Source organism: Zonotrichia leucophrys, chromosome 2, assembly GCF_028769735.1.
Source record: "Zonotrichia leucophrys gambelii isolate GWCS_2022_RI chromosome 2, RI_Zleu_2.0, whole genome shotgun sequence".
NCBI classification, from domain to species: domain Eukaryota; kingdom Metazoa; phylum Chordata; class Aves; order Passeriformes; family Passerellidae; genus Zonotrichia; species Zonotrichia leucophrys.
Genome location: NC_088171.1, coordinates 11,039,590 through 11,054,903, shown reverse-complemented (window position 1 = coordinate 11,054,903; position 15,314 = coordinate 11,039,590). Strand labels below are relative to the sequence as shown.

The 15,314-nt window shown below is 38.1% G+C and overlaps 1 protein-coding gene across 6 annotated transcripts in view; it reads left to right on the top strand.

Annotated features, from left to right (window-relative positions):
* DIP2C (disco interacting protein 2 homolog C) overlaps window positions 1-15,314 on the top strand; it is a 313,216-nt gene that overhangs the window by 231,822 nt on the left and 66,080 nt on the right. For all 6 annotated transcript variants that reach the window (XM_064703926.1, XM_064703928.1, XM_064703927.1 and 3 more), the window contains 9 exons: window positions 1,121-1,223; window positions 1,568-1,632; window positions 3,422-3,515; window positions 3,633-3,752; window positions 4,587-4,701; window positions 8,528-8,667; window positions 10,256-10,392; window positions 12,559-12,767; window positions 13,580-13,694. In XM_064703926.1, coding sequence (XP_064559996.1) covers window positions 1,121-1,223; window positions 1,568-1,632; window positions 3,422-3,515; window positions 3,633-3,752; window positions 4,587-4,701; window positions 8,528-8,667; window positions 10,256-10,392; window positions 12,559-12,767; window positions 13,580-13,694 — 1,098 coding nt within the window. The remainder of the gene's footprint in view (window positions 1-1,120; window positions 1,224-1,567; window positions 1,633-3,421; window positions 3,516-3,632; window positions 3,753-4,586; window positions 4,702-8,527; window positions 8,668-10,255; window positions 10,393-12,558; window positions 12,768-13,579; window positions 13,695-15,314) is intronic.

The window sequence follows — 15,314 nt, the reverse complement described above, 5'->3', positions numbered from 1 at the left end:
TGTGGCTGCTGCAGTGTTATATTACATTTGCCTTGAGCAATCTTGGTTCTGTTCAGTGTGGGCTTGCCCACTAGCCTTGAATGGATAGATGACAAAGTTCACAGTGACGCTTCAGTTCTCATATCCCAATCTTCAGGCTCTTTGAAAAAGAAAGAATTTCTCATTCAAATGCTTGCCTATCACTTACTGCTTTATGAGTCACACTCCCAACAACAGAACAGCATCAGGAAGGCAAAGTTAGCTGTTGAATTTAATTTTCCTACCTTTTTTTTTCCCCATCATTTTCTCTCCCTTCTGCATAAACTCAAATGTTTTGAATTCAGTGGTGTTAATATTGAATTTAAATTATTCTTCAAAGGGACTAAGTGCAAGTGAATGGACCAAAGGTGTTTCCTGTCTTAGTGCAATCAGGACACTGGGCTAGAGAAGCAGAGATGTCTTCACTCTCAATCTTGCTGATTATCTTCATCATGGAGAAAGACAAGTGTTTAATTTATTATCTGCCCCTGACAGTTCTCAGACACTTACATAAAGTTGCAAAAATTATTTCAATAATCACCAATGGCCTCCCACCTCTTTTCTGCTGCTTTTTCATGAGTCTCACATTCTCCTGATCAAAGAGCTTGTGTCTTTCAGGCTGTATACATATAGATTATTATCACAGCACCCAGCAAGGATTCTGCAGTCAGCTCTTATCAAATGCCTTATAAGATGCAGAAGGGAGAAGCTGGGGTTTAGTGGTTGGCCTATAAAATCTAACATGTAAACACTGAACAGACTGAACTAGGTTATTCTCTGCTAAATCTAGCCAGTCCATTAGTCACTGACATGATCAGAATTGTTAGAGTTATGTTTCTATAATGCTTGTTTTGAAACAACGCATGAATTTCAGATACCAAACCTGGGAATCTTCAGTCAAAAGACAAAGCCTAGCTGAAAAAAAAATGCCTTTTAAACAAAAAAATGCCTCCAAAACTCCCCAGTACTGCTGCCTTCTTAAAATAGAGTCATTAGATGTGTCCTTCATTCACCTGCAAAGGAAACACTTTAAACATAGCCATTAAGTAATGGAATTATGGCAATTCTTTCACACTGACTTTCCTTGCTTATTTCTTTTTAGTACAAAACATGTAAAGATGGAAGTGTGCTTGGGGTAACTGTGACAAGGATTGCACTGCTGACACACTGCCAAGCTCTGACCCAGGCATGTGGATACACAGAAGGTATGGAGTGTGCTTATCATCCTTAAAATCAAGTGGGGATTGTCATTTATTTTTCATCAATCTCCTATATTATGTTTTAAACAGCTTAGTGCCAAAAGCTTCTAGCTTCTTAAAAACTTTTTTTTTTCATTTGTTTCAGGAAATATTTTCATGTTTAAAATATCTATTGGAGAGGTACAAATAATGTCTTAACCAATATAAATCCTGCCATGGAGATTTACTTTGAAAGTTGACATTTGAGGTCATCAGTCATGTTATACTGAAGCTTCCTTCCTTTGAGTGGGTTTGCCTTGGGTCAATGCCATGTTCTAAAAAATAAATTCTGCTTTGTTTTTGTTGGACAGCTGAAACAATTGTGAATGTACTAGATTTCAAGAAGGATGTTGGTTTATGGCATGGAATTCTTACAGTAAGTATGTTTTTTTATTCTCTCTGAGTATTTGAAAATAAACTAAGCCAATATGCTTAGTGCTGTCACAAACTGGGATGTCCTACAGTTTCTTCTAATGCAATTTTTTCTGCTTTGAAAGCAAAAGAAATGTCATTTAAACCCATGATCTTCTCCTAGTGCATTTACCCGTAATGAGCATGGTAAAGATGTCAGTGTATTTCTATGTATCATGCCAAGTACTGTGATCCCATTCTTATCATGTTATCTCACCAATACGTGATTTTGAGATCAAACTTTATAGCAGAAACAAATCAAATTAGTACTTTCCCCTGTAGGAATATGATCCAGTGGCACAGTTCTATTGCTCCTGACTAGCTTCCCTGTCAGAACTCCCAGCAAAAGATGTTTTTGCTAACGTTAAGTATTCCCAGTACTTTAAATTGCATTAATTTTCTACTTGATGTTGGAATGTCTTCCTCTATTGACATGGGAGACAATTGACATATTTTGGAGGATTCCTCTTAAGATGCTGTTGCAATCAGTGACTGACAAATTGTTTACTATTCACTGATCATTTTAAGAACAGATGTCAAGTCTTGAAGGGTCATTGTTTGGGGGTCCCATGATTTTGGGGGTCCCCAGGATTCCCAGTGATCTGATATGTTTTTACCCTGCAGTGTTACTCTGTTCTCACTGTCAAAGTGCAGCAATAACATTTCTGAAGCAGAAATGATTAGGCTTAACACCCATAAGTATCTCATGTTAAAAACCATCTTTATCACTGGCTGAAAGCAAATGTCTAATAGAGCTGTCCTGTGCCTTCCTTTGCCATTAATCTTGTTCTGAACTTCATTTTTTTCAGTATTTGCCTGTTTTCCCGTACCTATGCTTGTGCCAGACTGAAAGGATAACTATCTTTTGCAGCTCTCCAAGTGTTTAGATGACTAATCCACTGGGACACTTAACCTTTCTTAAACCTAGGTTTTCCAAAACAAATACTGTATTTAACCTGAGCTGCAATGAGGGGAAGCATGTTGCCCTGAGGAGATATTTCTAAATGCTAACAGAAGTAAAGCAGCAGCTCATTTACAGGATGTGTGTTTGACACTGGGAAATCACTGATGCAATTGATGGGCTCAGACTGAGAGATCAGCTTTGGGTTTGTCATTGGTTTCACTCAGCTGAATTTTCTAAACTTCCTGGAACTTTTTATGACCCTGTTGAAAATACTGGAATTAGTTCACCTGGAGAGAGACTAAAATCTCCTTCATTAATTATCTTTTAAAATGAATTGATTTCTGCTTAAAGTCAAGGATTTCAATTTCTTTGTCTCCTGTCTTTTAAATAATTTGTGCTCCACTACCATGGGTAGCTTTTAGTCTTCTCAGAGATGGATTTCCATGGACAGATGTCTTGCTGCTTTTGTCCTTTTTAGTACAATGTTCATATATATGGCAGTTTATCAGGCTTAGGGATAATATTTAACTACATAGCAAACACGTAGACATTCTTCACCCGATGTCTTTTTATTTTTTTTTTCTGTTTAGAGTGAACCACTTTGAGTATGAATAGAAAGAATATGTTTTTTTTTCAGTACTGCATAAAAGTTACAATCTGATTAGTATAAATCCTTAATCCTTAATTAAAGCATTGGAAAATGGGTGTCTGTTTTATCTTAATGTTGGTAGCTAGATAGGAAAAGATGAATGCCAGAACAGAGTGATTTGCATAGATGGCCCTGCCCATAACACAATATGAGTAGTTGCCACATTTTTTGTATCAAACCCTTTTATCTTTTTGATTTCAGAGTGTCATGAACATGATGCATGTCATCAGTATTCCATACTCCTTAATGAAAGTGAATCCTCTGTCATGGATACAAAAAGTCTGTCAATACAAAGGTAAGGAACAAGAATACAAAAATGTTTGCTTGATTGCCAAAATCAAAAGTGCAAATTGAAAACCCAGCTGCCTAGCTTTTCTATGGTGTGTTAGTAATTTTCTCATTGCTGTTGCAGCAAAAGTGGCCTGTGTGAAGTCCAGAGACATGCACTGGGCCTTGGTGGCACACCGGGACCAGAGGGACATCAATCTGTCCTCGCTGCGGATGCTGATAGTGGCCGATGGAGCCAACCCATGTAAGCTCTGCTGCTCCATGCAGGACACAGCATCTTCTCTCTTGCACTTCAAGCTTCAATCTTCACCCCTCTTAGCTCTTTATGCAGTTTGTCTACTACAAACAGTGTGACATTTGTGAAAACAGTAATCTATCTGGGATTTTTTTCAAAGTATATTTTTCTTTAGCTCATCCTGAAACAAACTTGATATTCCATATTATGTAAGTTGCAGTAAATCTAGTTTTGTTTAACATCACAGTCGTGTATAAAGACTGAACCTATAAAAGTTGAAGCCATGGAGATCTTAAGCTGTAGAAAGGATCAGAACATTTCCTCTGAACAACAGTTCTCAACTGCAGAAACAACTGAGAATTTTAGGGAAACACTTAAGCTACTCTAAAGAAACACATCTGAATAATTTCATGGCAATTAACAGCATGAGCTGTTTCCCTGTATTATTTAAGATACCAGCATAGAGGTGTTCTGCTTGTTTGTAGTAGTTTGTTTGGAATTTATGAATTAAGTCCTTACTTTCCCTTATCCTAAAAAAGAACACTGCAATGAAATTGATACTGTAAATCTAGCAGTAATGGCTTTTTTATGTAAGCTTAATGTAAAGATTTCATGTTTAAAAATTAGTCTGTATTCCCTGTACACATATACACAACTGCTTATACATACAAATATATATATAGTTGTAGCAGCTATGATGTATTTCCCAGTGGACAAGGATCATTTTTAAATTATTTTTCCTGAAAAGCCTATATATTAAACAGTAAATTTGCAGGTTGAATAGCATCACTTCAGAAATCAAATTAGTTTTCTCCCTGATTATATTTTTTTCCTTTACCCCAGGGTCCATTTCTTCCTGTGATGCATTTCTCAATGTCTTCCAAAGTAAAGGTCTAAGGCAGGAGGTCATTTGTCCCTGTGCTAGTTCACCAGAAGCTCTCACTGTGGCTATTCGAAGGTATGTGTTACACCAGTGAAAACAGACACACTGAATGTGTATATCTGGTAATTTGAAAAAAAAAAAAAATTAAAGATGAATCTGCATATTTAAGTTCTATATGATATTCATAGTTTGCAATGTGTTTATGTCCAAGGAAGACATACAAGAAGAATTTCTAGAGTAATGATTTAACTTCAGAATGCTTTATGGCTCCCATTGCTGTAATTTTATCTCATTTTAAATTAAATAAGTTGAAATGCAAAAGGAAATTCTGTAAATAAAAATGTAAAAATGCCACCGTAAGCATAAAATTAATTAAAATGAGAGAATTAAGTGGAATTGCCATTGAGGAAAACCATATTCTTACGTATTCTGTTTAGAGAGAATTATGACCTTCTGCAGGCTGCTTTTGGCTGACAGGCACTTTTTAAACATTCACAGACTCAGTAATCATCTGGAAATGCTCTTTGAGTCTGAGGGATTTGTGACTAGAAATAAAATAGATGAATTCCACTAAAACTGCTAAATGCTACTAGAACTGTTAAGTGTTATGTATATACTATCACAGTGCTGTTCAGGTTGGAAAAGATCTTTAAGATTATTGAATCCAACCACTGACCCAGCGCTGCAAAGCCTTCACTGAACTGTGTCCCTGATGCCACTTCCACCCATCTTCTAAATACCCAAGGATGGTGTCTCAGCGCCTTCCCTGGGCAGGCTGTTCCAATGCTTCTTCCTTTGGGTGAAGAAATTTTTCCTAAAATCCAATCTAAACCTCCTCTGGCACGACTTGAGGCCATTTCCTCTTGTTCTGTCACTGGTTACTTGGGAGAAAGACCCACCTGGCTACAGCCCCCTTCCAGGCTGCAGCCTTCCTTATCACTTAGGATATATATAGGATATATATAGGATGTCACTTAGGAAGTGATAGGGTGCCCTCTGAGCCTTCTTTCCTCCAGGCTGAGCCCCCCAGCACCCTCAGCCTCTCATAAGACTTTACTCCAGCAGCAGTATCCTGTCAGGAGGGCTGTAGCACACAGTCAGTGGTGTAAGTATTTGTCTGTTTTGGCAGAGTTTTCCAAAAATTGTACATTGAACAGTAAGCACTTTGTTTTTATGTTCATGTTTCTGCAGCCAATTATAATTGCTTCATGTTAGAACATGCAATATAAACGTGTAAAGCACTAAAATAGCATTAAGTAAAATACTTCCTGCCACAAATTCCTAAATACACCGTCCAAGTGAAATTTAACTAGATTTTCAATTAGCTTTCCAACAGAACATTTACAGGAGGAAGGACATGAGGCCAAGAGTGTGGTTGATTTTCAGCCACCTCATTATTACTTTAGAACATCTGAAAGCAATCCATCAGGAACTTACTGTGCCCAGGTTAGTTGTGTTTCTGGGAACCATGGGATTTCAGATAGCCCTTCACTGAGCTTCACCTACCTCTCTCACCTTCATACCAGAAGTACAAAGTGACTTTCCCTTAGATGGGTTTCCATTCCATTGGCTCTGCAGGCCTTTGCTTCCTTGGAATAAACTCTTCTCTGTAAGTTCAGAGAGGAACTGAATGGGCAGCAGACATCTCTTGTACTGAGCAGGTTTTTAATTTCCTGGGCCGACGCTGGAAAATTTGGCTCAAATCACAGTTTAGGAAGTGGGAACACTTCATGATGGCATGATTGGTGTGCCCTTTCTATACATAAGCTCTGCGCCTGTAGCTCTCTGAAGCACTAAAACTTCATTTCTAAATTAACTAGCATTGAGACCTTACAAAAAAAAATTATTAGCACATAGCATTGTGGATAATTCAGAATAAAAAAATAGGCATTTTATCTTCAGTTCGTGACTGTGTAATTACAAAGCAGTTCTTACTGCAGTGAGTGTTACAGAACACATCTCCTTTTATTTGAACTCTGTTTAATGGTAGGATAATGCTAGATGAACTTGGGAGATGTAGTATTTTTCATTTTGTTCAAGCCATCTCCACTGACAGTAAAGTCATTATCATACAATTTCCAAAGAGTTACTGCTGAAGTATGCATTAAAATGACTCCCTGCAGAGCAGAGATCCAGAGAGCTCCCTGTTAATGCTCTGACTCTTTCAAAATCTATGGTGTATTTTTACTGAACTTCCTACAAGGAAGAGTAACAAAACCAGTTCTCAGTTTAAATAACCTTATAGTTTAGAAAAAGACTAATAGGCTAGAGGTGCTTCAGCCTTAGTGCTGAATCACAAAGCCTATAATATTGAAAGGAATGTGTCATGCAAATAATTCATGTTATTCCCCTTTGGTTTACTGCATATTAGTCTGAACCCACTTGCTTAAGGGAATGCAAAAGTTTAAGGACAGGTTTTTTCCCCTTTTAAATGGCTGGCAAAAAGCAGTGGTCAAATAGACTGTATCTGTTAATGGTGGGAGGAGCTGCTCTCAAAATGCTTTGTGTGATAAGGAGTGCAAGAAAATGGATGTAATGAAATTCCAGATGGCCTCTGGTTCTGGAAGCCTGTGAGGAGCCTGCAGGAGACCTTTCTTCTCATCAGCACAAAATGTGTTTTGAGGAGCAGGGATGAGGGAAAGTTGATCAATAATGTCACTGAAAGTTCCTTTTACATGATGGGAGTGTTATTTATCACAGGTGCTTGTTTACTAGTGCCATTTGTTATGCTCTAATGCAATTTCAAGCACGCTCACATCCTTCTTTGTTGACAATGTCACTTGAGAAATATGGCTTGTAAAACCTATTAATTGAAATTTATAGAGCCCATCAGGGCAAGGCTGACATGAGCAGGACTGGCTGAGGCCCATCTAGTATTTCAAGCACAGTAGAGGAGAAATGTCACATCAAAGGACATTATCTGTTAAAAAATAGTTGTGTTGTGATGGAGCATTTGGGAAAAACGTAGAATTCTGAGCTAAATATTGATTGTTTTATCCATCTTGGAAAGAGCTGGAGTCTGCTCTTCATGGATGCATAACCTGAACTCAAATCAGCACCCTGTCACCAGTTTTGCATTTTAAAATGCAGGACAGTGCAAGAGTCCCTCCAGACATGAAAAGCTCTGACACATCCCCTGCCTTGGTAACTTGCACACGCCAACACTCATTTACTCAAGGCACACTCTCCATAGGTATAACCGTATCCACTGGTGCAGCAGGTGGTTTTGTACTGAAACAAGCTGACAGGCATCTTGTGCTGATGCTGTGGAATTTTACAGCAAGGCATCCGAGCAAACTGAGGTGTTACCAAGAGGCTGCATCCACATTTTGACCATGACTGATGAAGGCATAATTTGTTTTAATTTTCGTGTCGTAAATTAGAATAGGAAGGATTCAATTATAGGCACTAAAATCAAGATGGTGAAGTCCTTGTGTCTTCTGCAGATACTTGATAGTAAATCTATGCCAGGTTGCCCCAAAACAGATAACATATAGAAATTATCAAGTTATGTACTGATCAGTTCCGAATATTTGTTGTGCAGTTTCCTTCCACATTGTCTGCATCATCTTTCAGTATTTTAAAAATTAGGTAACAGCTCTTTACTTGGGTGGTAAGGCAATCTTTATAAAATTTTCTGAAAATTAAATACAGGCTGTTTTGGGTACATGATAGGGGTTGCTTGCATCTCAGCAGCCCCATATATGTGGGTGGGTACTGAATAAAAGATGTAATTACTCAGAAATGACTGAAAGCCAGGATTTTATTGGGCCTAACAGGGGAGGCAGGAAGGAGGAATTTTAAACCTTTGAAACAGAGGAGTATTTGCAATAGCAGTGCATGAAGCACAAGGAAATGTTTGCACCTGATGGTGCACTGATGCTCTGACCTGTGCTCGCAGGCCGACAGATGACAGCAACCAGCCCCCGGGGAGAGGAGTGCTGTCCATGCACGGCCTCACCTACGGCGTGATTCGAGTGGACTCTGAGGAAAAGCTCTCTGTCCTGACTGTCCAGGATGTTGGCTTAGTGATGCCAGGAGGTGAGGAGCTTCCTTTGAAACTTATGATCCATCAATGTAAGTAATTGGCAGTAGAAAGTTGCAGCTGACTACAAGCTGGACTTGTTGCTGGACTACAAGCTTTGGGACTACAAGGTCCTTGAAAACATTTTAGTCCAAAAACATTCCCTTATGAAGTTACCAAAAAAACTTCATGGTTTGGAAAATCCCAAGATTTCTTGTCTGCATTTACCTCAGTCTATCTGTGCTTGCATTAGCAGCATGTATTAAATAACCTGCCACCACATCTGTTCCTAAGCTGTGAGATGTTGGTAGAGAAAATAAGGAAGTTAAAGTACTGTGGCTATAAATATCCGTAAGTCCAACCAGGACAAAAGGTTTCAGCAAGGAGAATTTTCATAACCTGTGCTAAGGATCTATAAAATTGCTATCTGAAAGCTTGCAGAATGTTTTTCCAAAGGTCTTGTGCTATCACCCAGCTACTAGATAGAGGAGGTATGACTGAAAAGTTCATGTTGATAAATTTAAACTGAAACCAGTGCTTCTGAAGTGGAAGATAACACTTTTCATAAGGTAGCTACATTTTAAATAAGATGCTATGAGTACTAGAAAAGGCTAATACTGTATTTTTTGTAAGAGAATGCTTGTTATGGACCAAAGCAATAAAACATAATGATGCATCTTACAAAATTTCAGTTGAACAATGTAAAATAAAGGAAGATATGATTGGTTGTTGTTTAATAGTTATCATACAAGATATTATAATAGATGTGCCATCTTGCACTTCATATTATGTTCTGATAAATTTAATGACAGTGCTTGCTCCTGTTTATCCTCTGAGTGAAAGATTTTGTACCCTTGTACTTAAAAGATGTATTGATTCCTTTCTACATCCCTGATCATCATATTCTCTTTGCAATTACAAAATCTACCAATGCTGTACTCCAACTCCAGAAATGACAGCTAAAGCAGCATTCCTGATTCTTGTTCACGTGGTTGACATAAAATAGTGCTTCTTTCTCACACAGTGCTTTCTAATCCTTCCTGTTAGGTCCTGCTGTCTCTGCAGGCCTGTAACACCAGACAGAGGGAGTCTGAGCTCTGACAGATCCTCAGTAAAACAACCCTGTTAGTCTGCTGGAATATCTTGATCTTTCATATGGTGTTGCTACTTTCTGAGAGGTGGATTTCCTGGTTGTCTCTCTCCCTGGCTTTATAGTAATTAACAAGGGCTCCATGAGAATATTTCATTTTGCACTGACTGAGGCGGATCTGGTTTTCAGTATGCAAAGCTGGGAACACAATCACATTTCACAGCAATATTAGAGATGAACTGCAGTTTCAGGGAGCAAGGCAAATAGGTATTGTTATCAATGTAAAGACTCAGTTTACATAAAGATCCTTGCATTATTTATATAAATATAATTCATAATAAAAACCTCTTGATAACATTGAACACCATAATGTTTAAGAAACTGATTGTTAGGCATTAATCTGCATGTAATTAATTTGTTTATGTCATCTCCACCATGATGTCTTTCCCACAGCACTTACGTTGTTCTGTGGTTCATTTTATAATATTTTTTAAATTCCTTTCTTCTCCCTCTAGCTATAATGTGTTCAGTGAAGCCAGATGGAATTCCTCAGCTCTGTAAAACAGATGAAATAGGAGAACTTTGTGTATGTGCTATTGCGACAGGTACATCATATTATGGACTCTCAGGCATGACCAAAAATACTTTTGAGGTAAGATGACAAAAAGTGCTATATAAAATCCTTCCTTTTGAACTTTTTCTGTTTCAAGGTGATATTTGATATGAATATTGATATTAACAGTATAAGAATAGCAATAATAATCAATGTTTGTGGCCTGGAACCTATATTCTGGCCAGATAATCTGTACTGAAGCCCATTTCATTAAGTGCAATAGTAGATCTTTATGTGAGTTTAGCTCTGAAGAGCTTTTACTTCAATGTTCAAATAAGATACTGGGAGCTGAAAAAAATCTGAAAGAAAGGAGTAAGAAAGACCAGGTTCAAAAGGTAATATTGTATAAGTCTGTGTGCAGAATTTGATTATTGCAAACAGTAAGAAAGCTGCTTGGTATCTCTGGAAAGCACTTTTCAACATTTCCGCAGCACTTCCAGCATTAAGGCTTCTATTTATACAGAATCCTGACAGATGTAGTCTTCAAGAGATGTATCTGAAGAGCAGAGAAACCTTTTCTTGATTAGTCCCCATCTGCTTTTGTTTGAATTGCATTAGGTGAAAGCCTTTTGGCTTTTAGGGATCTGTTTTCTGACTCAGTGCACACAGCTGTATTGATAGCTCTGTAGAACCTGCTCACTTGTTATCATTAACTTCTGCTGAAAACAGTGTGTAAGACTGAAGAAATTAGAGAAAAAGTGAAAAAAAAAATATTTTTGAGATACAATTCTTTCTTGTTTAATATTTATGGTAGAAATTAACACTAATACATTTAGGTTTCCCTTTAAAAACTCTCTGTTTTTACCACTTTTAATAGACTTATGTGACTAATATCTCCTGCAAAATGCAGAGTTAAATGTTGTAAACACTGCACATTATATAATTAATGGAGACAAGTAGATATGATTCTACATCCTACTGCTGAAGTCAGGAATCCTACTATGCTATTGTGATCTGAAATTTGTTGACAGCTGATTTTAATGCTGCAAATGCAATTGGCAATACCCAGTGGGGGTGATAATCCTGGATTTTACATACTTCAGGGTAGAAAGGTACTTCTGTTCATTTTGTAGTACTTGCTGTAATTGTGATATCATTCATAATTCATAAATGTCAGCAGTTTAACAGCATATTTAGACTGATTTAGGCTTATTCCTAATGCTAAGCAAATAAACTGCCATTGAGTGAGCAGGACCATTCCATTTTAAAGTTATGCATGATTTTAAGTGTTCTCTCAAAGTGGATCTCTGTTCTGTTTTACTGCTTAATTCATGTTGCTGGTATTAGAGTGTCAAAGAGTTTTGTGTTCCTGTAATGAATTATGGCCAAGGATGTATAAGCATGGAATCTGTTCAATAAGAGTCACCCATGGGCATCTGGCAGCAGAATTTGACCTTTCTTTTTAGATGAGCCTTCAAGAACACTATGTAGGCATGGTCTTCTACTTGCCATTGTCTTTTTGCCTTTGGACTATTTAAGTTTAAAGAAATGACTGCAGGAAAGTGTGGTTGTGTCAAAATGCAGCTCACATGCCAAAAGGATAACACTGTGCTCATTAGGGTAGAAAAGCCATAGGGATCTGTCTGTGGAAGTCACGTATGTCTGGTGTTCAGGCATTTAGAGAGGTGCTCTGCAGGTCTGTATTTTCACTTCCAGGTGTGCTACAGAAGACATTATCACTCGTATTCTGAGAACTTAATTGACCTTAAATAAAAATGTGGTCAGCTGAAAGAATCATTAATGTGCTGTACCTTAAAATAGCTTCACTTCTAGACTGCCTATTTCTTAAACTGTGCTGGAAATGGGTATGTGGTATTGAAAAAAACCTCTACTGAAATGTTTATGAGTTAAGCTCTCAGTTAACCTATACACAGCTCCTTCAGTTGGCAGTCTGCTCAGCATGGGTTTTTATTTAGCACTGTTGATGTTGATTTGTTTATTTTTTAAGGTCATAAATGATTTACAGGCTCACAGTTACAGAAAATGTGTATTGTAAACAGAGTGGGATTGAATTTGCTGGAACTCAGGTACACACACGAGTGTAGGAGTTTCCTGACACTCCCTTTATGGTCAGTGAAGGATAAAGAGCATCACCAGTGACCTATTTACTTTGTTTCAGAATAACCACCTGAAAGGAAATGCCTGAAATACTTTGCAGCCTGATCTCTGTGTATAGGACTGAAAACCTATGTTTCTGTTTTGCAGGTGTTTCCTATGACCAGTTCTGGTGGCCCTATCACTGAATATCCTTTTATAAGGACTGGACTTCTAGGCTTTATAGGACCAGGTGGACTGGTCTTTGTTATTGGCAAAATGGATGGTTTGATGGTTGTCAGTGGAAGAAGACATAATGCTGATGACATTGTAGCAACAGCACTGGCTGTGGAACCCATGAAATTTGTCTACAGGGGGAGGTTTGATCCTTTCTTTCTTTCTTTATATTATGTAGAAATCTTTATTTGACTTAGATGAAGTGTAAATGATCCAGATGCTTTCAGAAAGCAATGCCTGATGTGCATTGTGGTTTCCCTCCAGTTCTGTTCATATTGCCTGAACCAGGAGACAGCTGAGGGAAGCCCAAGGCAATGTTGAAGCAGAATTTGGATACCAAGGCCTTGAAACTGTGGTTACTGAAATTTCCAGTTGAACAGCTGGTTAATTGTGAGGGTGTTGGCTCAACAGGAGCCTTTCTGTGTGCACTGAACATTTCCAATGTGCCTTACACTGAAGTTTTTGAATGTGAAAGGAGTTCTTTGTGTGACCTTCCTCATGTGCTGAAGCTGAGCAGGAGACATCCAAAACTTCTGAAGAGCCTCATGCAATAGCACGTGCTCACACTCCATCACATGCCAGAGCTCTCACACAATGATGTTGCAATTACCATCTTCTGAGATGGGGCCAAGGAAGGTGCTTATGCTGGCTGTTATATAACATCTTAGCAGCAGCCTTGGTGTGACCCAAATGTAGTGCTTTTCTTCTTCCAAGAATGTTCACTTCTCAATCCTGCTCTGACATTCTGCTTGTATATACATGACTGTTGAACAAAGCCTGATGTTTCCACTCTAGAACTTATCTAAAACTTTTTTTTAGCTTATTCTCTATAAATATATTAATAATTGACACACCAGGAGTCTAACTAATAAGTAAAGAAATCAGAGTTGTAGGAGGTTAATTCAGAAGTTTTTCCCTCTGTCCTGGCACTAAATACTCCTCTCTCCTCCTATAGAATAGCAGTGTTTTCTGTGAGTGTGCTGCATGATGAAAGGATAGTGATTGTTGCTGAGCAAAGGCCAGACTCCACAGAAGAAGACAGTTTTCAGTGGATGAGTCGAGTTCTCCAGGTAATGCTCTATATGTATGTTTGGAAGCTATTTTTTTTCCTTACTTTATATTCTTTTTATTGATCTTTCAGACCCCTAAGGTAACTAACATTTGTCTTTGAGTAGTTGTGAATCCAACTTCAGTTGCACTTGCTCATAACGGGCACAAAATGAGATTCTTCTGAGTGACAGTTCCTATCTGGGCTGCACACACCCAGGGAGTGATCCTTTTCGTAATCAAAATGCTATCAGAAAACAGGAATGAATTGAAGTAAATAATAGCAATGAGAGAGTAGCATGTGGTTTATAAGGATATAGTCATCCTTTACTTCAAAAGGGGAATGAATGAATCAATGAATGAATGAATGCATTATATACTCTTACTGTCAAAAGCTACCAGAGTCTCTTAACTGCTCACAGTTATAAGCATGACACAGAGTTGGCCTCATCCAGATTTATTTTCTGTGACAGGTGAGAGAAATTATGTTTCTAGTGTATCATGTTGGTGGCTAAAATAAACTGAATGAAACTCAACCTAAAAATCTCAATTTCCCTCCAAAATGAAGGAAAGAAAAATGAAATGAAGGAAAGTGATTGATTAGTGATTGATTAGATTGATTACCTCAGATCTAGTTATCTACAGTGGGGTTATCTTTTCAGAGGGACACCTCTTCCAATGAATCCCATTCCAGCAGTCTGGCAATATCAATACTTTGCTCAGGTTTTTTTTTTTTTTTCAACTCTAATGTCCACACACAAAAATGTTAGATACTTTAGACGGGGTCATGTTCCATCTCTGTGATTAATCCAATTCAGACTCAAAAGCAATAGATTTAATGGAGATGTAGTCAGACTAAGTCTGTTTATTGCTGCCTTGTGAAGTGGTCTCAGCTGTCTACAGTTGGTCTCCTGTTTCTTCTAATTCCCTTTCCTACCTTCCTTCGTGTCCTTCTGCAAGGACTCTTCTCAGTAAATATATTGCAGGCATATTTTTTGCTTTCCCTAAGAGCCAAGGATAAAGGTCCCACACAATTCGAGATGTTTTTATTCATCATTGCATTTTACTGAATAAGAAAGGGAATCTATCTACTGTATCCTTCAAGAAACTGAGCAAATAAGCTTTTATCCATCTCAAGACAGGCTCATCTGCTCTCTTGATTCAAAAGACAGCTACATTTCATACAGTTAGAGGCATCTCATATTCACAGTAAATCTAAATTATTACCAAGAAAAGATAGAACCTCTAGCTTGCCATCACCCAAAAGCCTTTGAAACACCAAATAGCACCTAGGGCAGCTATTGTAGAAGAAGAGGCTTTGGATTGCCCACACTTTTGTCAAGTAGCAGACTCCTAAAGGGGTTGAAACTCTGGACTCAACACTTTCCCTCCTTTGTCAGCAAAGCATCTTTGTGAATTTTACAGACCTAATGTCTTACACAATCATAGCCAGTACAGTTCTGCACTGAAAGCTGCAGGAATCCTGTGTCCCAATACTGCTGCCAAGAGTCAGCCCTGTTATTCTGAGTCTGATCAAGCCCTAGCAGTGTCTGAGAATAGCAGGCCATGTATCAAAGTGCACACGTGTGGCTGCTTTCATCACCCACGTGTGCAGCCTGCAACTCTGGCATGCACCATTATGT